This window comes from Perognathus longimembris, chromosome 13 (assembly GCF_023159225.1).
Source record: "Perognathus longimembris pacificus isolate PPM17 chromosome 13, ASM2315922v1, whole genome shotgun sequence".
Lineage (NCBI taxonomy): Eukaryota > Metazoa > Chordata > Mammalia > Rodentia > Heteromyidae > Perognathus > Perognathus longimembris.
This window is the reverse complement of record NC_063173.1, coordinates 60,033,791-60,055,775: the sequence shown is the minus strand read 5'-3', so window position 1 is coordinate 60,055,775 and position 21,985 is coordinate 60,033,791. Positions and strand designations below refer to the sequence as shown.

Below are 21,985 nucleotides of genomic sequence, written 5' to 3'. Positions count from 1 at the left end.
TCCTGACCTCTTTTACTCAAAGCTAGCACTCTACCACTTTAAGCCACAGCTCTACTTTTGGTTTTTGTTTGGTTAATTAGAGGTAAGAATCTCTTGGGGACTTTTCTGCCAGAGCTTGCTTCAAATTGTGGTCCTCAGATCTCAGCCTCTTGAGGAGCTAAGATTACAGGTGTGTGCCACCAGCGCCTGGCCAAAGTACTGATAACTTTATTAGAACTACTCTTACAAAATATTCATCTGTGAGCATGGGTTTTTGCCCACTGTTCTACACATCACATGAACAGTATGTGTCTGGACATGTCCACACACATTCATGCTGACTCTGAGTTGCCTGGTATGCCACAGACCCGTTGAAGTAGTAATAGTAAGTTGCTACAATATGTATGAGACCCAAATGATAGTTCTTGTTATTTGGATCCAATAACCCACATTTAGTTGAAATTAAGTATAAACTATACTGGATCTCAGCCTCTGTTCTGCTAAGTGGGCTGGACCTGTGGTAATGCTGAAATGGTTTGCTGATGGACTTTTCCTACTTCTTAGGAAAAATTGGGTTGATAGAATTTCCCCTGAGTAAAGTTGCTGTTTTAATGGGACTTCTAGGGGATGTAAGTGCTAGTGTTGAATAAATAAGTTTACTTATTCATTTTATTGTCTGTCAGGTGAGAAACAGATGTCAAAACTTAAAGAAAAATTATGGCACAGAAATTTTGTTTGGCCTATATATGATGTAGTCTTACTTGCCCTTTCTTGGAGTCTTGAGGAACACCATCTCCTCTGGGTTTAATGAAGCCTATAAGAAGAATCAAAAGACAAGCACAATTACTGGGAGAAAGTGAGGGAAGAGGTGACATTGTCCAGAAAGAAACGTACTCATTACCCTAGTTTATGTAACTGTAGCCCTTCTGTACAATACCTTTATAATAACAATAATTTTTTAAATAAAGCCCCCAAAACACAAGCGTTGAAAGCTGATATAAATTGAATTTAGATAGGGAAGGTCCACCTCCAGGAGGGCTCCATGCAGATGCCCCCACCTGTTTAAATTTCCATCCAGTTACCGAGGTAACTGGCACAACTGGAGGCAGTTACCACCCCCTTCTCTGAGGTCACACCCTCATCCACCTGGACACACCTCCCAACCCCTGCCCTAGAGAACGCATCACCCAGGAGTGATTCTCAGCCTGCCACACATGCCTTGGGTTTGGCAGCAGGCCAGCAATTCAGCTGAAAAAAGTTCTCTCTTCTGTCTTGAATACTGCGTGGAGTTCTCCATCATCGGTTGTCTACTTGAAAATCTCTTACAGGGACCATGAGAAAAATACATATTAGTAGGTCAATGAAAAACTATCCTGCACCCCATCTGGTATTTTTTTACCTTTCATTTGATCCTGTTGCCCACATGTACATTTTATCTTACTGTGAATTCACACAAAGACTTCTGAAGATTTGTGTTTGTTTGGGGTTTTGAGGCACATCCAGATATGCATTCCTAGGGAGTGAAGCTCAGTGGTAGAATACATGCTTAACAAACGTTTTGAGGTCAGCATCCCCTCCCCCTCAGGAACTGACCACTTTTATTTTTCTGTGCTTAGGTAAGGTAAAGGAAGTTGACTCTGTTTCTTATAGTTAAAAGATCCTTGGACAAAAATACTGTTACTGCAGTGTGCTAGGCCTCACACCTATAAGCTACTCAAGAGGCTTAGGCTCATGGTTCAAAGCCAGCATGGGTAAGAAAGTCCATTAAACCCTTATCTCCAATTAACCACCAAAAAGCTGCAAGGGGAGCTGTGGTGCAAATGGTTCAAATAAGCAAAACAAAAACGAAAAACCCTCAGGGACAGTGCCTAGGTTCTAGGATTAGCACACACACAAAAAAAAGTGCTGTTGCAAGTTTCTGTTGTAGGTTTATTAGATGGCCTTGGACCTGTGGCCACGCATTCTGTATGTTGAAGGAGTTGCTATTAGCATTGAAGGTCTGTAATTTTGCAATTCTTTTCCTAAAGGCCTTTTTACCTTTAATTTTGTGTGTGTGTAGTGTTGGGGATTAAACCTAGTGCCTCATGCATGCCATGCAAGTGCTCTGCATCCCCAGGCTTAGTTCAGTGTGTACTCTGTGTGTGGGGGAGGGAGGAGGGTTTACTGGAGTTTGAACTTAGGGCCTCACATTTGCTAGGTAGGCAGTCTGCCACCTCCAAAATTCCTTCATGTATCATGGATATCTTTTTTTTCCTCATCCCATTTAGCAGCAAACATCCATGAAACAAACCCTCATTTACAAAGTTCTTTATAAATTATATCCCTCACTACCCAAGCCATTCAGTTCTCAAATCCATCTTAAAATTAAGATAGTGAGGGGCATCTCTTCATTATCAAATGTATCATAGTCTCAATATTGCTGCCATTGTTAAGGAACCAACCATAAGGCAGATATTTCCAGGTAGGCACTACTTTGATACTTGAACACCAGTACCTTAAATATTTCAAACAAGATGCATAATCCTTTGTATGCCTTATTGTCCCTCTGCTAAATTTTGTTTGTAGTTTTCTTATGCTGTAAATTATGAATAGCTAGCATAACAGTAGGCCCTTAGCATGGTGGACAAAAGTTTGCCTATGTACCTTTTTCTAAAATTTCCTTGGGACAAAAGAGATAATTTCCTTACAGTTTACTAACAGAGTTCATAGACCATTACCAAAATAAACCATTTGTGAGCAGATTATAAAACTGTCATAGATATCAGCATACTAAGGCAAAGATAATTCTTACTGATTGGTAACTTGAAAGATAAATATTTGTTGAGCCAAATAAATCCAAATGAATTTCTGCCTTATGTAGTTTTACTTTTTAAAGTTGTGGACACTATAGTCCAAGATCCTGTGATGTGGTTGAAGGAGCCAAGACAGTCTATAATATAAAGTGTGGAGACATAATTACTAAATTAATTTCAGCATGGTCGTTCATGTATTTACCTCCATTTTGTTTTGTTTTTCATATTTTGTTTCTGTTAGGAGAGAACATTGCAATTATTCTCTAAGCTATTTGAAGAGAGTGACTAAATGCACCTGGGTCAGGCTGTCTGTGGGTATGAAGTGGTTGGGAGAATCCAAGAACATGGTGGTGAATGGCAGGAGAAATGGAGGCAAGTTGTCTAATGACCATCAGCAGAATCAATCAAAATTACAGCACACGGGCAAGGATACCCTGAAGACTGGCAGAAACACAGTGGAGAGGAGGTCAAGCAGATGTATGTACATGTCATCTATCACTGTTCTGATTCTGGTGTGGGCAGCAATTCTTTCCAGTTTGCAATGTGGATTGTTCTCTTTTGACATCAAAACAAGTCTGCACATTCTCATAGTTGACACTATCATCTTTCTGTTCTTAAAGCACTTTCCCCCAGAACAGGGTCCTCTAGCAGTGTTGTCCAGACTGGACTTGATCTCCTGGCTCAAGTGATCCTATTGCATCAGCCTCCCAAGGAACTGGGTCTACCTAAAATTTAAGTTTAATGCTCTATATAATCTTAATCATGCTTTGTAAAAAATCTATAACGTAGTATTTCTTGGAACGTGTACTTGAATGGTTGATCTGTTCTATATAAACTTTTTAAATATCGCTGATCTTACTGTTTTACATTCGATGTAAGTATGTGTGTACTTTTTTTGGTAACATCCATAACATTTCATGGGATAATATTAATAATAAAGTCACCTCTAACTTATGTGATGAGTAAACTGTTAGGTTTTAATGTGAATACTAAGTAGAATGGAGAATAGATAGAACTAACTGCTTTAAGAGCCAGGCATGTGGTACATGCCGGTAATCCTAGCCTTTGAGAGGCAGAAGCAGGAAACTTAGAAGTTCAAGCTCAGGGCTGGGGATATAGCCTAGTGGCAAGAGTGCCTGCCTTGGATACATGAGGCCCTAGGTTCGATTCCCCAGCACCACATATACAGAAAACGGCCAGAAGCGGCGCTGTTGCTCAAGTGGCAGAGCCTTGAGCAGGAAGAAGCCAGGGACAGTGCTCAGGCCCTGAGTCTAAGGCCCAGGACTGGCCAAAAAAAAAAAAAAAAAAAAAAAGAAGTTCAAGCTCAGCCTGGCTCTTCATAGCATTTAGGCCAACTTGGGCTATAGAGCGAGTACTGCCTGTCCCAATAGTGAAGCACCTTACTGTCAGCAGTTCTTCAGCACCTCTGCACTACTTCACAGAAACGAGGTTACTTTTTGAGAGCTCAGAACATTGTAGGTTTGGCACTAGTCCCTTAGTTTTTCCCATTACTATAATGCCTAAAAAGACGATTATATGTATGGTCCCAAAGTATGTGTCCATTTTAAGAAGGAGCCCCTTTTCCGATTCTATTTTTCTCAACAGTAATCCAGCCATCATTAAATATTCTTAATTAATGTTAGGATTGGCAGATTGCTGTTAATTTAATTAGCTTGAGCTTTCAGCACTCTCAGATAGATTGCACCAATTCCCATTCATTTCCTTCCTCTTACCCTGTAGGGGTTTGGTGCTGTTCATTGGGCCCATTTCCCTTCTCATGCCAGACCAGGTCACTGTTTCTATAGAGAACCACACACAGCTCCTGTTTGGGATAAGACTAGGAGTGCGCCAGAGACTACATGGCCTCTCCTCTGCATAGATACCAGCTCACCTGAGGCTGCAGCCAGCATGGGCTCTATCCTGCCTATCCCCTTGAGGGCTCAGCAAATATGGTTTCTTCCTCAGTTGTGATGGTTGTGGTCAGTTGTTAGACACCTCGGAAGCTTTGAAACATGTTGCTGTTGTCATGCTTTTATGCATTGAAGTGCAGAAAAGTTTTAGTTTTAATTAAATTGTGGGAAATACTTAACTTAGAAAAAGATCATTACAGGGATCCCACTTTGCCATGTAAACATAGGATAGGTTTGAAAAACTTAAGGCAGGGAGATGGTGGTGTCACATGGAATATTGTTGGGCAAGAGTGGTCAGAAAGAGACAGAGATGAAGAAAAACAAGAGCACAGAGAGATGCTCCATCTTAGAAAACACAACAGTGGCACCTAACCTCAAAGTCCCAAGACACATGGAATAGAAACTGACACTGAAGAAAGAAATGGATGGATACATCAATATCCACTTACAGGAGCAGATATAACAGCTAGACAGAGGATCAACAACAGCAGAATACACGTTCTCAAGTACTTACAGGACATCGTCCAGGACAGACCAAATGGTGGCCATATAACAAGTCTCAGTACACTCAGAAGGACTGAAAATTACACATAATATGCTATCCAACCACAGTGGTCTAAAATTAGAAACCAGAAGTGGGGTGCTGATAGCTGACAACCTGAAATCCTAGCTACTCAGGTGGCTGCAATTGGATGATCTGGTTTAAAGCCAACCTGGGCAAGAAAGCCTATGAGACTCTTACCTCTAATAAACTACTAAAAAAGCCAGAAGTGGAGGTGTCCCTCAGTGTTGTTAGCCTTAAGCAAAAGAAGCTCAAGGACAGCTCCAGGCCCTGAATTAAGGCCCTAGGACTAGCTCCCCCCCCCAAAAAAAAAGAAATTAGTAACAAATTTGGGGGATTTACTAATTCATTAACATACTTCTAAATAACCAGTGGATCAACAAAACCCTAAAACACTTTGAGGTGAATAAAGATCTCTGGCCAGGTATGATGGCATACGCCTGTAGTACCAACTAGGAAGCGGAGGTTGGGAGTTCAAAGCTTAAGGCCAGCCCAAGCAAAAAGAAATGATCAAGACCCTATCTCAAGAATAAATTGGGTATGGTGGTTCATACCTGTAATCCCAGCCATGTTGAAAACAGACATGGAACAATCATGGACAGAGGGTGGTGCAGGCAAAAAACATGCAATCCTATCTAAGAAATAAAGCAAGAAGGGATGGGGTTATGGCTCAAGTCGGGATCGGCTGAATACACCTCCCCAGTATTCATCTATTCTTCAAATGCCACCAGCACCACTAAAAAAGTCTCACAACAATTACTTAATTTTCTGTTTAGGATATTAGAAAAAGAATAATGAGCTAAACCCAAAGCAAGCAGAAGGGAGAAAATTAGTAAAGTTAGGCTAGAAGTTAATGTAAGAGTAGGAAAAAAATACAGAGAAAACGTGAATAAAATTTGATTATTTGAAATGATCAACAGAATTAGTAAACCTCAAGAAAAAGAAAAAAAAGAGAAGACTCAAATGACTAGGAATAAAAGAAGAGACATTCATACTGCTTTACAAAAGAAAGAGATGACACTGAATAGCACAAACAACTACACACTTAGACAAAATCGACAAAGCTCCTAGAACAAGCTACTTCAAGCAATTAAGGAAATAAGAATATAGCCAAGGCTGGGGATGTGGTTTTATGGTAGAGCACTTGTCTAGCAATCCATGAAGCCCTGGGTTCGATTCCTCAGTACCGCTTAAACAGAAAAAACAGGAAGTGGTGCTGTGGCTCAAGTGGTAGAGTGTTAGACTTGAGTTTAAGCCCCAGGATCAGCCAATATATATAAATATAGTTTTGGTGGGGTTTTTTTGAATCAGTAAATTTGGAGATAAAATACTGGGATTTACTCTTGTTCTAGGAGTTTTGTCGATTTTATTTAAGTGTGTAGTTGGTACTATTCAGTGTATTCAGTACTATTCATTTACTTTTGTAAAGCAGTATGAATGTCTCTTATTCCTAGTCATTTGAGTCTTCTCTTTTTTTCTCTTTTTCTTGAGGTTTACCAGTTTTGTTGATCATTTCAAATAATCAAATTTTACTTATGCGTGTGTGTGTATATTTGAATCAGTACATTTGGAGAGAACATATTGGGATTGACACTCAGGGCCTGCACTTCTCAGCAAGCACTTGGCTGTGGAGTTACAGCCCAGCTCCAGAATCAGTGATTTAATAAAACAAAACCAGGGCCACAGGTTTGCCTCATGTGATATAGCACTACCTAATGAGTGTCAGGTCCTGACTTCAAACCCTAATAACACACAAAAGAAAGTAGCCAGGCATTGGTGGGTCACACCTATAATCCCAGCTACTCAAGAGGCTGAGATCTGAGGATTACAGTTCAATGCCAACCAGGGTAGGAAAGTGCATGAGACTCTTAGCTCCAATTAAACACACACACACACACAAGTGAAGCTGTGTCCCAAGTGGCAGTGCACTAGCCTTGAGCAAAAAAGCTAAGGACAGTGCCCAGGCCCTGATTTCAAACCCCAGGAATAGCACAGAGACAGAGAGAGAGATAAAGGTGAGAGAAAGAAAGAGAGAGAAATAAAGCCAAAAAGTACCTGTTCTTAAAAGAAAATCTCAGGTCCATATAGGCTTATTGATGACTTATCTAAGATACCTAAAAAATTAATTCAAGTTCTTCACAAACTCTTCCAAAAAAGAAAGGAATACGTTCTAGCTCATTTTATTACTATCATAACCAAACATTCTAAGAAAACTATATTTCTTATGAAGATGGACATAAGAATTCTAAATAAGGTTGGGTACCAGTGGCTTACATCTGTCATTCTAACTACTCAGGAAACTGAGATTGGAGGATTGCAATTCAAAGCCCGCCCAGGCAGAAAAGCTCCCGTGAGACTCTTATTTCCGATTAATTACTCAAAAACTGGAAGTGGCACTGTGGCTCAAGTGGTAGAGCGCTAGCCTTGAGCACAAAGAGGCTCAGGGACAGCACCCATCCCTGAGTTCAAGCCCTATAACCAACAAAAACAAAAATCTTAAGATGCTAACAAATCAGGCTGAGAACTAGCTCTATTGGTGTACTGCTTCCCAAGCATGCATGAAGCCATGAGTTCAAACGTAGTACTATCAAAAAAAAATACGTACGTACGTATGTATGTGTGTATTTTCTACAATATATGAAAGAGATTCTAGCTGGGCACTGGTGGCTTGCACCTTTCATCGTAGCTACTCAGAAGATAGATCTGAGAGTCAAGGATTCTGGGCAGAAAAATCCTCAAGACTCTGATCTCCAAATAACCAGCAAAAAGTTGAAAGTAAAGACATGACTCAAGTGGTAGAGAACCAGCAGTGAGTAAAAAAGCCAAAGGCATGAGACCTAGTACTAATACATCCATTCATCCTGTAGCATGACCTAATGGTGCTTATTGCAGGAATGATATAACATCTGAAAAATCATTGTAATAAGCCAGACCAGTAGAATAAAAGACAAACAAAAGGAAACCACAATCATATCAGTATATTTGGGAAGGGAATTTGGCAAAATTCAACACATGTTCTGGATGGGAAACAATACTAGGAGAGAAATACCTCAACTTGATAAAGGATGTCTATGAAAGACCCACAGCTAATGATTACTTGTGGTAAATCAAGACAAACTGCTTTTCCCTAAGATTGAAAAACAGGACAAGGATATCTAATTTCACCACTTCTATCAGCACTGAGCTAGAGGTTCTGTCAAGAGTAGTTGCATAACAAAATGAACCAGCCAGGCACCAGTGGTTCTCACCTGTAATCCTAGCTACAAGGAGGTTGAGGTCTGGAGGATTCAAGTATAAAGCCAACCTGGGCAGAAAAGTCTGTTAGACTCCTATTTCCAAAATAACCAGATAATTGGGGCTAGGAACATGGCCTAGTAGCAAGAGTGCTTGCCTAGCAGACATGAAGCCCTGAGTTCGATTCCTCAGCACTACATATATAGAAAAAGCCAGAAGGGGCACTGTGGCTCAAGTGGCAGAGTGCTAGCCTTGAGCAAAAGAAGCCAGGGACAGTGCTCAGGCCCTGAGTTCAAGCCGTAGGACTGGCAAAAAACAACAACAAAATAACCAGATAAAGCAGAACTAGAGGTATAACTCAAGAGGTACAGTGCTAGCATAGCAAGCACAAGGCCCTGAGTCCCAAATCCTAGGCCTATCTAGATTCAGCAAGAAGTAGTAAAGCAACTTGTTTTTACAAATTTTGTGATTGCTCTGTTAGACTACTTTAGGAAAGGTTTTCGTTGCTGTTCATGGGGCTTGAACTCAGGGTCTGAGCGCTATATCCCAGAGCCTTTTTGCTGAAGGGGCTAGTTTTCTACCACTTTGACCCACAGTTCCACTTCTAGTTTTCTGGTGGTTAATTGGAGATGAGTCTCATAGACTCTCCTGAGTAGCTAGAATTACAGTGCCACCAGTATCCAGCATGAGAAAACAATTTAAGGAAGGACTTATTTTAGGCTCACAGCTTCTGAGGTTTTAGTCTATGGTAGGCTCCATTGCTGCGGACAGGAGAGAAAGCTAAACATGGCAGAGAACATTGCCAGACAGGAAACAGAGTTAGCAGCGGCAGGAAGAAGCAGGGCAACGAAAAGCCCCCAATACATATCCTCGGTGACCTACTTTCTCCCACAGGGCCCCACCTTCTACGGTTCTGCCATATCCCAGTAGTGTATTTAAATTTTGAGTATCAGTCGATTAAACCAGGGATTAATTCAGAATCCTCATAATCTATTGAACGCCCTCACAGACACACCACAGGTGTTCTTTACTGATCTCTTAGGCCTCTCAATCCAGTCAGGTTGAAAAATCAAGAGTCACCACCAAAGTTGCATGTATAGAAAACCCTGAAGAACTTGCCAGAAAACCATTACAGTTAATAAGCAAGTTGATACAGAGCATGTCAAAACCAAACTAATCCCAGCCCTCAGGAGTCTGAGGCTGGAGACTAGCCAGTTTGAGGCCAGCCTGGGCTACATAGCAACTCTGCCTCAAAAAATAAAAAGAGGGGCTGGGAATTTGGCCTCATATACACGAAGCCCTGGGTTTGATTCCTCAGCACCACATATATAGAAAAAGCTAGAAGTGGCGCTGTGACTCAAGTGGTAGAGTGCTAGCCTTGAGCAAAAAAAAGCCAGGGATAGTGCCCAGGCCCTGAGTTCAAGCCCCAGGACTAGCAATAAAGGAAGGAAGGAAGGAAGAAGCAAAGAAAAGACCAACCCTAAGGATGTAGTTCCTCCAATAGGGCACTCACTTGGCATGGCTAAGGCCCTGGGTTTTATCCCCAGCACCACACACAAAAATCTCATCTACAATGACATCCAAAAAAAAGGGGGGGGGGGGCTGGGGATATGGCCCAGTGGCAAGAGTGCTTGCCTCGTATACATGAGGCCCTGGGTTCAATTCCCCAGCACCACATACGCAGAAAATGGCCAGAAGTGGCGCTGTGGCTCAAGTGGCAGAGTGCTAGCCTTGAGCAAAAAGAAGCCAGGGACAGCGCTCAGGCCCTGAGTGCAAGCCCAGGACTGGCCAAAAAATAAAAAAATTAAAAAAAAGAAATAAAACCTACAAAAGTTCTTACCAGACTTAACCTCTGAAAGATGCAAAACTGTTGGAAGAAACTTAAGACCTAAATAAGTTGCTTGCATTGCACGTGCATTGATGAGAAGACAGTATTATTCTGATGGCAATACTCTAGAAATGCTCCATAGAGTTGGCAGAGTCCCTGTCAAAATCTCAAGTCCCTTCTTTGCAAAAAGAAAAATGACAACCCAACCCTAAAACACTTAAGGAAATTCTGGAGAGCCAGAATAGTCAAAACAGTCTTGGAAAAGAAAAAGTTGAACTCAACTTTTATAGTTTCAGAGCTTAATGCTGCAATAATGAAGACAGTGATGGTATTAGTTGAACTCATATCTCATACCATATGTGAAACTTAACTTAAAATGAACCGAAGGGCCAAAAGTAAGGCAAAACCTATAAAAGTCCTTGAAGAAAATCCTGACATAATTTTTCCTGACTTTGGATTAGACACTTTTTTAGATAGGATATTAAAAATACAGACAACAACACAAAGTCCATCAAAATGGTAAGCTTTTATCCTTTAAGGGTCACTAACAAGAAACAGCAACCACAGAATGGGAGGAGATATTTTCAAATCATGTTTCACAAAGAACTGGTATCCATAGTATACAAAGAACTCTTAAAAGGCAACAATAAAAGATAAAATCCCATTTTAAAATGAGCAACGGATCTGAACAGATAGAACTTGCTCAAGATGCCAAGGCCATTAAATGGCATATGAAAAGCTGTTTAACATCATTAGTCACTATGAAACATGAAACCACAAGGTACTATCTCACAGCTTCTGAGATGTCTAGGATCAACCAGCAGCGAGTGTGGCAGCACAGGCCTATAATCCCAACACTTGGGAAGCTGGGAGGACGATCAGTTCAAGGCCAACCCTGTACCTCAACATACTCTATCTACCTCAAAGAAAATAACAAAAAAGGAGTAGTTTGTGTTGACAGGATGCAGAGAACTTAGAATTCTACTGGTAGTGGGGATATAACCTCTACTTTGGCAAACATCTGGAAGTTCCATAGATGTTGTATAGAATTACTGTATGAACAACAGTTCTACTTGTAGACAGAATTGAAAAACATGTACACACAATAACTTTATTCAGATGTTCATAGTAGCATTATTCATAATAGCTAAAAAGTGGAAACAATTCAGATGTGCACCAACCGAAGCACATATTAACAAGATGTGTCTGTCCATCTGATGGAATATCATTGACTACAATAAGGGAGGAAGTACTGATTTATGGTATCATGTGGATGAACCTGGGAAAACATGCTCATTGAGAGAAGCCAGTCACAAAGCCACATACTGCAGGATCCATCTACATGAAGTTTTCAGAATAAGCAACTCCTTAGTGGCTACCAGGATCTGTGCAGGATGGAGGATGATAGGTATGCCTTCTCCTGAATACAGAGTTTATTTTTTGAGTGATGGTTACATAAATCTGTGAGTCTGTTTAAAAATAAAATAAAAACTCATTGACTTGTGTACTTCAAGTGGATGTATAATGTAGATTGATTATCCTTCAATAATGCTGTTGATGAGCCTCTGCTCTCACTTGATTGGGGGGGGGAATCTTTGCTGACTTTCTTTTAAAAGAGGGTGGGGCTGGAAATGGTAGAGTGCTTGCTTAGCATGCATGAAACCCTGGGTTTGATTCCTCAGTACCACATTACACAGAAAAAGCCAGAAGTGGCTCAAGTGGCAGAGTGCTAGCTTTGAGCAAAAGAAGCTCAAGGACAGTGCCCAGGCCCTGAGCCCAAGCCCTAGGACTGGCCAAAAAAAAAAAAAAAAAAAAGTCACAGTTTTAATAGCTCTTCATATACTTATGTGATTAATTTGATTGTAAGATTATATACTTAGCTTTGGCAGGACCTACACGTGTGTTTCATTTTGTGAAAGAATATAAAAAGCAAGTTAAACTTCACAGAGTCTCATTCTTCCACTTCTTGGTTTTGTTTTTTTTTAACCCCTGCACTAGGGATTGAGCTAGGCCCTTCTATTTGCTAGGCAAGCACTCTACAATTTGAGCCATGCCCCTAGTACTACTTGAGTATGAGAGCCTCAAAGTTACACTGCTAGGGTCCTCTGTAAATGGTATGTGCTAATTCCATGAGCAGGCTATCAGCAACATACACATAGAGCTTAATCAGGACAGAGGAAGCCATCCCCATGAGTTTGGTCTGCCCTCCTGACCTTGGTTTTCCATTTAAACCCATTTCTTTCAGTTGCATATTTCAGTCCATTCAGTGAAATTATTTCAGAGGTAATCATTCTCTCTCCACTTCTTTCTACTTCACTCTGCAATCATTGGCAAGTTTCTTAACTTGAGGGCCTCAAAAGGCTAGTAATCATTCAGCTGCCCCAAAGCAGAAAGCTGACCTTAACTTCTCCACTTTGTTTTTCACTTGAGCTCAGTAGTTCTGACACTATAGAAACTGACATGTGTTCCTCCTTCCTTCTTGCCCCTTCCCTGCCTGCACTGGCCCTTGTTAGGGGAATGTCCTCTGTCTTGTTGCTCAGTTATTCATAGAAGGGGAGAGTAAACCAGAGTCTCCTGTCGACCCAGACCTCACTCTTAGGAAAACTGATAATACTGCCAGTTACCCAAATTCTCTCAATTACAGAGTTAGTCTTAGGGTTGTTGCATTGGATTTTCTGTTTCATGCAAGGAATACTAACTTCTTGATTACTGAAACTAATTGAAATAAGCAATTTTTGTTCTGGATTACTAGCCTAAATGAGAAATTACTCTCAGGATTTTTATGCCAGGTTTTAGTAATTGTCAGTTTGAATTACTTTTTTTTCTCTTTCTTTTGCTTTTCACAGGTAATGGCAACTCAGGATTTGAAGGACAGAGTCGTTACGTACCATCTTCTGGAATGTCCGCAAAGGAACTCTGTGAAAATGATGACTTAGCAACTAGTTTGGTTCTTGATCCCTATTTAGGTTTTCAAACTCACAAAATGAATACTAGGTAATGTTAAATCTTTTTCCTGACTAGAACAGATTGTGATGTTGAATTTGAGAAAACAGATAGCTAATTTTACTTTTGTCCAAAATTTTAAATGACATAAAAGGAAAACATTATGATATATAAAAAGAAGGGTTTTTTTGTATGTGTGTTAAGAGAAGCATGAACAATTTTGAAAGTATATTATTTTTTTCCAAGCCTAAGTAGTAGGCTATATCCGTTTTGACTTTGTTTTTTGTGTTTTGTTTTTTTTAAATAATTGCCACTGAAGCCAGACACTGGTGGCTCACACCTGTAATCCTAGCTACTCAAGGCTGAGATCTAAGGATTGTGGTTTGAAGCTAGCTGGGGCAGTAAAGTCTTGTTGAGACTCTTATCTTCAATTATCCAGCAAAAAGCTGAAAGTGGAGCTGTGGCTTATGTGGTAGAAAGTCAACCTTGAGCAGAAAAAGCCAAGGGAGAGTGCCCAGCCCTGAGTTTGAGCCCTAGTACAGATGTATATGTATATATAAAAAAAAAAAAGGTCACTGAATATAGAAAATTTTGCCTTCATGTTTAACTTGCACTTCAGCCAGTAATCATGAAGGGAATATATTTAAGGATGTGTTCACAATCAGGATACAGGTAAGAAAACAGATGTGTGTCTTAGTGTCAAATGCTATATTTACCAACTACTGTTACATTAACCTTGACATCTCTTATTCTCCAACATCTGAAATCTCTAATTCCTTTATTCTATTTCTCTTAAATATCGTCTCTCAGTACAAGAAATGTACCTAAGGCCTAACATATGAAACTGTAACCTCTCTGTACATCACTTTGACAAACAATAGAAAAAAATATCATCTCTCAGAAAAGATTCTTACGTTGTTTTTGTCACCAAGTGGAAGGTCTGAGCTTTGAACTTTTATCTCTGCTTCCATGGCAAAAGGTTTTGAGTCTGGTGGGAAAGCATGCCAGTGAGGGTTTAAGAGTAGCGAGCCAGCCTGAGAGGGCTCTTCCCCATCACACCCACACTGGCATTTTGTCACCTAGTGTCAAGAGATGACTCAGGGGCTGGGGATATAGCCTAGTGGCAAGAGTGCCTGCCTCGGATACACGAGGCCCTAGGTTCGATTCCCCAGCACCACATATGCAGAAAACGGCCAGAAGCGGCGCTGTGGTTCAAGTGGCAGAGTGCTAGCCTTGAGCGGGAAGAAGCAAGGGACAGTGCTCAGGCCCTGAGTCCAAGGCCCAGGACTGGCCAAAAAAAAAAAAAAAAAAGAGATGACTCAGGAGGTGTTAGTAAACCAAGTGATGAGCACTGACAGGGGAGTAGGAATTGGTGAGTACAGGTGGCCAGAGGAAACTTCTGTCCCTTTTTTGCCCCTTTTAGTTTTATCCCTTGCTAGAATTAAAACAAGACACATATGCTTCACTTATCAACTGTATTTTTTTTTTTTTTTTTGCCAAACCTGGCAGGACCTGGGCACTGTCCCTGGCATCATTTTGCTCAAAGCTAGCACTCTACCACTTGAGCCACACGCACCACTTCTGGCCTTTTCTGTTTATGTGGTGCTGAGGAATCAAACCCAGGGCTTCATGTATGCTAGGTATTCTACCACTGGGCCACATTCCCACCTCCATAATTGTATTCTGACTCCAGAAAGGAATAGTTTAGGTAAGAAGGGGTACCTTTGGAGTTTTTGTGCAATGTCCTGTTGTCATCTCTCTAATCACTGAAATGAAGTGTTCTATGTCTGTTTCCCCTTTGTTTTCATTGAACATGAGAGAACAGTGTTTATCCTCCTAGAAGGCCTTAACAAATTTTATGTCACCTTTTAACCCTTCTTTTCTATTCTTTTTTTTTGACACACATTGTAGTAGCCTGTGTCACTACAAAGGCCCTTAATTTTGGTCTGGAGTCTTGAAAAGTAATAAAATTCCAGGGCCTATTTTGATTATGCCTTGTATATTGAGATACAGAGATATGTAAAATTTGGAAAGTGTCTTCATGACTTGTGATAGAAGTTCTATTCTGAAATCCCTATGCTTCATTCCAGAAGATGAAGAGGGTTAATCTGCCATTGGCTTCTGCTGTAGGAAGCACTCTAGGGATTTTTTTGTTGCTGTTATTATAAAGGTGATATACAGAGGGATTGCTGTTTGATAAGTCAGATAATGAGTAAATTTCTTTAAAAAAATTTTTTTTAATTTTATTTATTTAGGGGCTGGGAATATGGCCTAGTGGCAAGAGTGCTTGCCCTGGGTTCCATTCCCCAGCACCACATATATAGAAAAAGCCAGAAGTGGCGCAGTGGCTCAAGTGGCAGAGTGCTAGCCTTGAGCAAAAAAAGCCAGGGACAGTGCTCAGGCCCTGAGTCCAAGCCCCAGGACTGCCCCCCCAAAAAATAATAATAGTAATTTTTTTTTTTTACTTTAATTCTTTTTTTTTTTTTTTTTTTTTTTTTGCCAGTCCTGGGCCTTGGACTCAGGGCTTGAGCACGGTCCCTGGCTTCTTCCCGCTCAAGGCTAGCACTCTGCCACTTGAGCCACAGCGCCGCTTCTGGCCATTTTCTGTATATGTGGTGCTGGGGAATCGAACCTAGGGCCTCGTGTATCCGAGGCAGGCACTCTTGCCACTAGGCTATATCCCCAGCCCAATAATAGTAATTTTAAAAAAATATTTATTTATTTTTTTGCTGGTCCTGGGGCTTGAACTCAGGGCCTGGGCTCTGTCCCTGAGCCTCTCTGTGCTCAAGGCTAGCACTCTACCATTGAGCCACAGCACTACTTACGGCTTTTTCTGTTTAAGTGATACTGAGGTCTCAAACGCAGAGTTTTATGTGTGCTAGGCAAGCACTCTGCCACTAAGCCACATTCCCAACCCCTTAAGTACATTTCTTTTTGGACAGCATCACCCCTTTCTTCATTCTCAGTGTTTCTCTTCCATTCCTACCCACAACTTGTATGTTCATTTTTCAACATAGTGTATACTGAATACCACAACTGCATTTGCTCACCCAACACAAATTTTTTATAAAAGTTCTTGAGGCCACTTCTGCTCATAATTAAATTTAGTATGAGTTACCTGAGAACTTTTCAAAATGCAAATTGAGTCAGTAGCTTTAGGGTGGTATCTAAGACTCAGCATTTCTCAGAAGTTCCCAGACTATTTGGGATAGTTAGATCTTAATCAATCAGGCCTGTAGCTTTCGCTCCCTGTGATGTGGCAAGTGGATAAGAAATTCCTAACTATAGTTTCTGAAGGCTCACTTAAAACCATGTAGTTATAAAATGTGAAATCAGAAGCATTGAGGGAATAACTCAGTGGTAGAGCATTTGCCTACCATGCAGAAGACCCTGGGTTCCATTCCCAAGGCCATGAAGGAAGGGAAAATTCAATGTGTTTTGTTTTTTGGGGTTTTTTTTGCCAGTCCTGGGGCTTGAACTCAGGGCCTGAGCACTGTCCCTGGCTTCTTTTTTTTTTTTGGCCAGTCCTGGGCCTTGGACTCAGGGCCTGAGCACTGTCCCTGGCTTCTTCCCGCTCAAGGCTAGCACTCTGCCACTTGAGCCACAGCGCAGCTTCTGGCCGTTTTCTGTATATGTGGTGCTGGGGAATCGAACCTAGGGCCTCGTGTATCTGAGGCAGGCACTCTTGCCACTAGGCTATATCCCCAGCCCCCTGGCTTCTTTTTGCTCAAGGCTAGCACTCTACCACTTGAGCCACAGCGCCACTTCTGGCTTTTTTCTATATATGTGGTGCTGAGGAATCCAGGAACCCAGGGCTTCATGTATACAAGGTGAGCACTTTGCCACTAGGCCATATTCCCAGCCCCCGGAAAATTAAATGTGAAGTTCAGAATTACCACACAATTACCATTTAAACTTAAGACCTTAACAGCCTAAGAACTCTTTAAGTCAAAAATGCTTCCTGTATGTACAGAAATTGAAGCATCTAAAATCAAAGCTAAACCTGTAGAAGAAATATTTGCTCATTGTTTTCAGTGCAACATTCCATTATAATTGAGCAGTTCCTAAAATAGTCTGTGGTGATGTATCCAGGCCTTCTGCTCCTGGCAGATTGGCTTTGGGCTGGAAGCAGAATGCAGGTGACATCCTCTTCGTCTTCCACAGGCTTTCAGTGTGGAGTTTCAGCCCTCTCCTGTGAGCAGCAGCTGCATTGGGGAATCTGCAGATTTTCTCCCCTAGCTTTGTTGGGGGTAGAATCAGGGTCTTTGTGCAAAAGCAAGCACTCTGCCACTTAGCTATTCCCACAAGTACACTGAAATTCATATTTTTTTTTTTTTTTTTTTTTTGTTTTTTTTTCACTGGTATTTGGTATTTAATACTTGATTTTTTTTTTTTTTTTTTTCATTTTCTTTTTTTTTTTTTTTTTTTTTATTATCAATTGAACATAAATTTTTTTTTTTTTACAAGGTGCTGTGCAAAGAGGGTGCAGTTACATAGTAGGGCATTGTGTACATTTCTTGTGATATCTTACAACCTGTTTTCCCATCCCTTGTCTAGGTCAGGTAGACCCATATGCAGTATACAATGTATCAAGCACATATACAGTGTTCACAGACTTGGTCTCTACTGTCTCTCCATCTCCCTTTGTTAACAGTCATATATCAGGGAGATCATGCCCCTTTGTTTTCTGTGTTCTAGGCTTGTCTCACTCAACATTATTTGTTCGAGTTCTGACCATTTCCCTGCAAATAACAATATTTCACCATTCCTAATCGCTATGTAGTATTCCATTGTGTATAAGTACCATATTTTTTGGATCCATTCATCTGTGGAGGGGCATCTGGGTTGTTTCCAAATTTTGGCTATTGTGAATTGTGCTGCGATAAACATGGAAGTACAAATGTCCTTTTGATATCTTGGGTTTTGCTGTTTAGGATAGATGCCTAGGAGTGGTATGGCTGGGTCATAGGGTAGGTCTATATTGAGCTTTTTGAGAAACCTCCATACTGTTCTCCAAAGTGGCTGTACTAATTTGCACTCCCACCAACAATGGAGAAGGGTTCCTCTTTCCCCACAGCCCCTCCAGCATTTGTTGTTTCCTGAGTTCAGAGTATAGGCCATTCTAACTGGGGTGAGGTGGTATCTCAGGGTTGTTTTTATTTGCATTTCCTTTACTAGCAGGGATGTTGAGCATTTCCTCATGTGTTTCTTTGCCATTTTTATATCTTCTCTTGTGAAGTCTCTCTTTAGCTCTTTTGCCCATTTCCTAATAGGTTTATTGGGCTTGGAGGGGCTTAGTTTTTTGAGTTCTCTGTAGATGACAGATATCAGGCCTTTGTCTGTTGCTGTGCTGGTAAATATCCTTTCCCATATCGTTGGCTGTCTTTCTATTTTGGTGGCTATGACCTTAGCTGTGCAGAAACTTTTTAATTTGTAGTAGTCCCATTTGTTGAGTCTTTCCCCTATTTGTTGTGCGCCTGGGACTCTATTCAGGAAGTTCCTTCCTGTGCCTATAAGTTCTAGTGTCTTTCCTACTCTGTCCTTCAGTAGTTTCATGGATTCAGGTCTGATGTTGAGGTCCTTGATCCATTTTGAGTTGATCTTGGTGCATGGTGATAGGCTTGGGTCTACTTTGAGTTTTCTGCATATGGCTGCCCAGTTCTCCCAGCACCAGTAGTTGAAGAGGCTATGTTTATTCCATTGTATGTCTTTAGCTCCTTTGTCGAATATCAGTTGGCTGTAAGAGTGCGGTTTTATTTCTGGGTCTTCAATTCTAATCCACTGGTCTTCCGATCTGTTTTTATACCAATACCATGCTGTTTTTGTTATGATGGCCTTGTAGTAGAGCTTGAAGTCTGGTATGGTGATACCTCCTGCACTATGTTTTTTGCCTAGAATTGCTTTGGCTATTCTAGGTTTTTTGCTGTTCCATATGAACTTATGGATTGGTTTCTCTATTTCAGTGAAGAATGTGGCTGGGATTTTGATAGGTATTGCATTGAATTTGTATAACAATTTGGGCAGTATGGCCATTTTCACTATATTGATTCTGCCTACCCATGAGCATGGGAGGTCTTTCCATCTCCTTGTGTCTTCTTTGATTTCCCTTATTAGATTTTTGTAGTTTTCATTGAATAGGTCCGTCACGTCCTTGGTTAAGTTGATCCCTAGGTACTTTATTCTTTTTTTGGCTACTGTAAATGGAATCGTTTCCATAATTTCCTTTTCTGTTTGTCTATTGCTGGTGTACAGAAAAGCTGCTGACTTTTGTGGATTGATTTTGTATCCTGCTACTTTGCCAAATTGGTTTATTAGATGTAGGAGTTTGGGTACTGAGTTTTTTGGGTCCTTGAGATATAAGATCATGTCGTCTGCGAATAGGGATAACTTGATTTCTTCCTTGCCGATGTGGATCCCTTTGATGTCCTCCTCTTGCCTTATTGCTATGGCTAGGGATTCCAGTACTATGTTGAACAGAAGTGGGGAGAGTGGGCATCCTTGTCTTGTTCCTGTGTTTAGGGGGAATGATTTAAGTTTCTCTCCATTTAATATGATATTAGCAGTTGGTCTGTTGTATATGGCTTTTATTGTTTTGAGGAATGTTCCATCTATTCCTGTTCTCTCCAAAGCTTTCAATAGGTATGGATGTTGTATTTTGTCAAAGGCTTTTTGGGCATCGACTGAGATAACAATGTGATTCTTGATTTTAGTTCTGTTTATGTGGTGAATTACATTGATTGATTTACGGATGTTGAACCATCCTTGTGACTGAGGGATGAAGCCTACTTGGTCATGATGTATGATATTCTTGATCACTTTCTGGATCCTGTTAGCTAATATTTTATTGAGGAGCTTTGCATCTGTGTTCATTAGTGATATTGGTCTGTAGTTCTCTTTTTTTGTTGGATCTTTGCCTGGTTTGGGGATGAGTATGATATTAGCTTCGTAGAATGAGTTCGGGATTTTTCCCTCCGTTTCTATTTCGCGGAAGAGTTTGAGGAGTATTGGAATTAGCTCCTCACTAAAGGTTTTGTAGAATTCATTGGTGAATCCATCTGGGCCTGGGCTTTTCTTAGTAGGGAGGTTCTTGATTACCTCCTGTATCTCACCGTAAGTTATTGGTTTATTTAGTTGATTTATTTCTTCTTGGTTCAGTTTGGGCAGTTTGTACTTCTCTAAGAATTGATCCATTTCTGTAAAATTATTGTTTTTTGTTGAGTAGAGGTTTTGGAAATAGCTCCTTATGATTGTTTGAATATCGTGTGTATTTGTTGTAATTTTTCCTGTGGAGTCCCTGATTTTACGTATATGAGTCTCTTCTCTTCTTTTTTTTGTGAGTCTTGCAAGGGGTCTGTCAATTTTGTTTATTTTCTCAAAGAACCAGCTTTTAGTCTTATTTATTTGTTGAATGGTCTTTCTATTTTCAATCAGATTTATCTCTTCTTTAATCTTTGTAATCTCTCCCCTCCTAGTCGTTTTAGATTCTGTCATTTCTTGTTTCTCCAGTTGTTTTAGTTTCATCGTGAGGGTATTCACCTGCTCTGCTTCCATTCTTTTAATGTGGGTACTGAGTGCAATGATCTTGCCCCTCAGTACTGCCTTAGCTGTGTCCCATAGGTTTCTTTGTGATGTGTTTTCTTTGTCATTGTGGCTTATGAATTCGTTGATTTCATCTTTAATTTGATCTGTGGCCCAAGTGTTGGATAGCAGCGTGGGGTTTAGCCTCCAAGAGTGTGTATAGGCTCTGTGGTATCCTTTGTTGTTGAGGGTTACCTTTAATCCACTGTGATCAGATATAATACATGGGATGATGTCAATTCTTTTGTATTTGCTGAGGTTCTTTGTGTGGGCTATGACGTGGTCTATTTTGGAATATGATCCATGGGCTGCTGAAAAGAAGGTGTATTGGGTCTCTGTAGGGTGGAAGGTTCTATATAGGTCTGTTAGATCCATTTGGGCAATGGTGTTATTTAGGTCCTCAGCTCCCTTACTAATCCTCTGGGTGTTGGATCTGTCTCTTGGAGAGAGAGGAGTATTAAAGTCACCCACTATGATTGTGTTTGCATCTATCTTGCTCTGTAATTCTGTGAGAATTTGCTTGACATATGTCGGGCCTCTTTTGTTCGGTGAGTATACATTTATCACCGTGATGTCTTGATTCTGGATTTTTCCTTGTATCAATATGTAGTGTCCTTCTTTGTCTTTTTGAGTGGACTTTAAAGAGAAATCCAGCTTGTCTGAGATCAGGATGGCTACACCTGCCGTTTTGGTGGGTGCATTTGCTTGGTAGATCTTGCTCCATCCTTTCATTCGAAGCCTGTTTTTGTCCCTTGCTGTAAGGTGGGTCTCTTGTAGACAACAGATGTCAACTTTTTGCTTGCGGATCCATTCTGCCAGTCTGCTCCTCTTGATCGGGGAGTTTAAGCCATTTATATTTAAAGAGATCAAGGATAAGGGTGTTTTTTCTTCCATTTTCTTGTTGGGCTGTTTTTTCCTGTTGTTTTTTTTTTTTTTTCTTCTTGTCTTTAGTGAGCTTGTGTTTCTGCTGGACTTTGGCTATTGAAGTTTCTTTCTGAATCTGTCTGTGTGTCTTTTACGATCTCTGTTGGGTGGGCTTCCCCTCTTAATATTCGCTGTAGGGCTGGTTTTTTATTCACATACTCCTTTAGCTCCTCTTTGGTGTGGAAAGATCTGGTTCTCCCTTCGAATGTGAACTCCAGTTTCGCTGGATATTTGA

General features: G+C 40.7%; 1 protein-coding gene across 8 annotated transcripts in view; it reads left to right on the top strand.

Annotated features, from left to right (window-relative positions):
- Positions 1-21,985, top strand: part of Kmt5b (lysine methyltransferase 5B) — a 68,566-nt gene that overhangs the window by 21,364 nt on the left and 25,217 nt on the right. For 5 of the 8 annotated variants that reach the window (XM_048359669.1, XM_048359670.1, XM_048359671.1 and 2 more), the window contains exons 2-3: positions 3,013-3,248; positions 13,152-13,299. In XM_048359669.1, coding sequence (XP_048215626.1) covers positions 3,013-3,248; positions 13,152-13,299 — 384 coding nt within the window. Of the gene's footprint in view, positions 1-28; positions 83-3,012; positions 3,249-13,151; positions 13,300-21,985 lie in introns of those variants that run through there. The other 3 variants (XM_048359674.1, XM_048359675.1, XM_048359673.1) reach the window with 2 other exon arrangements.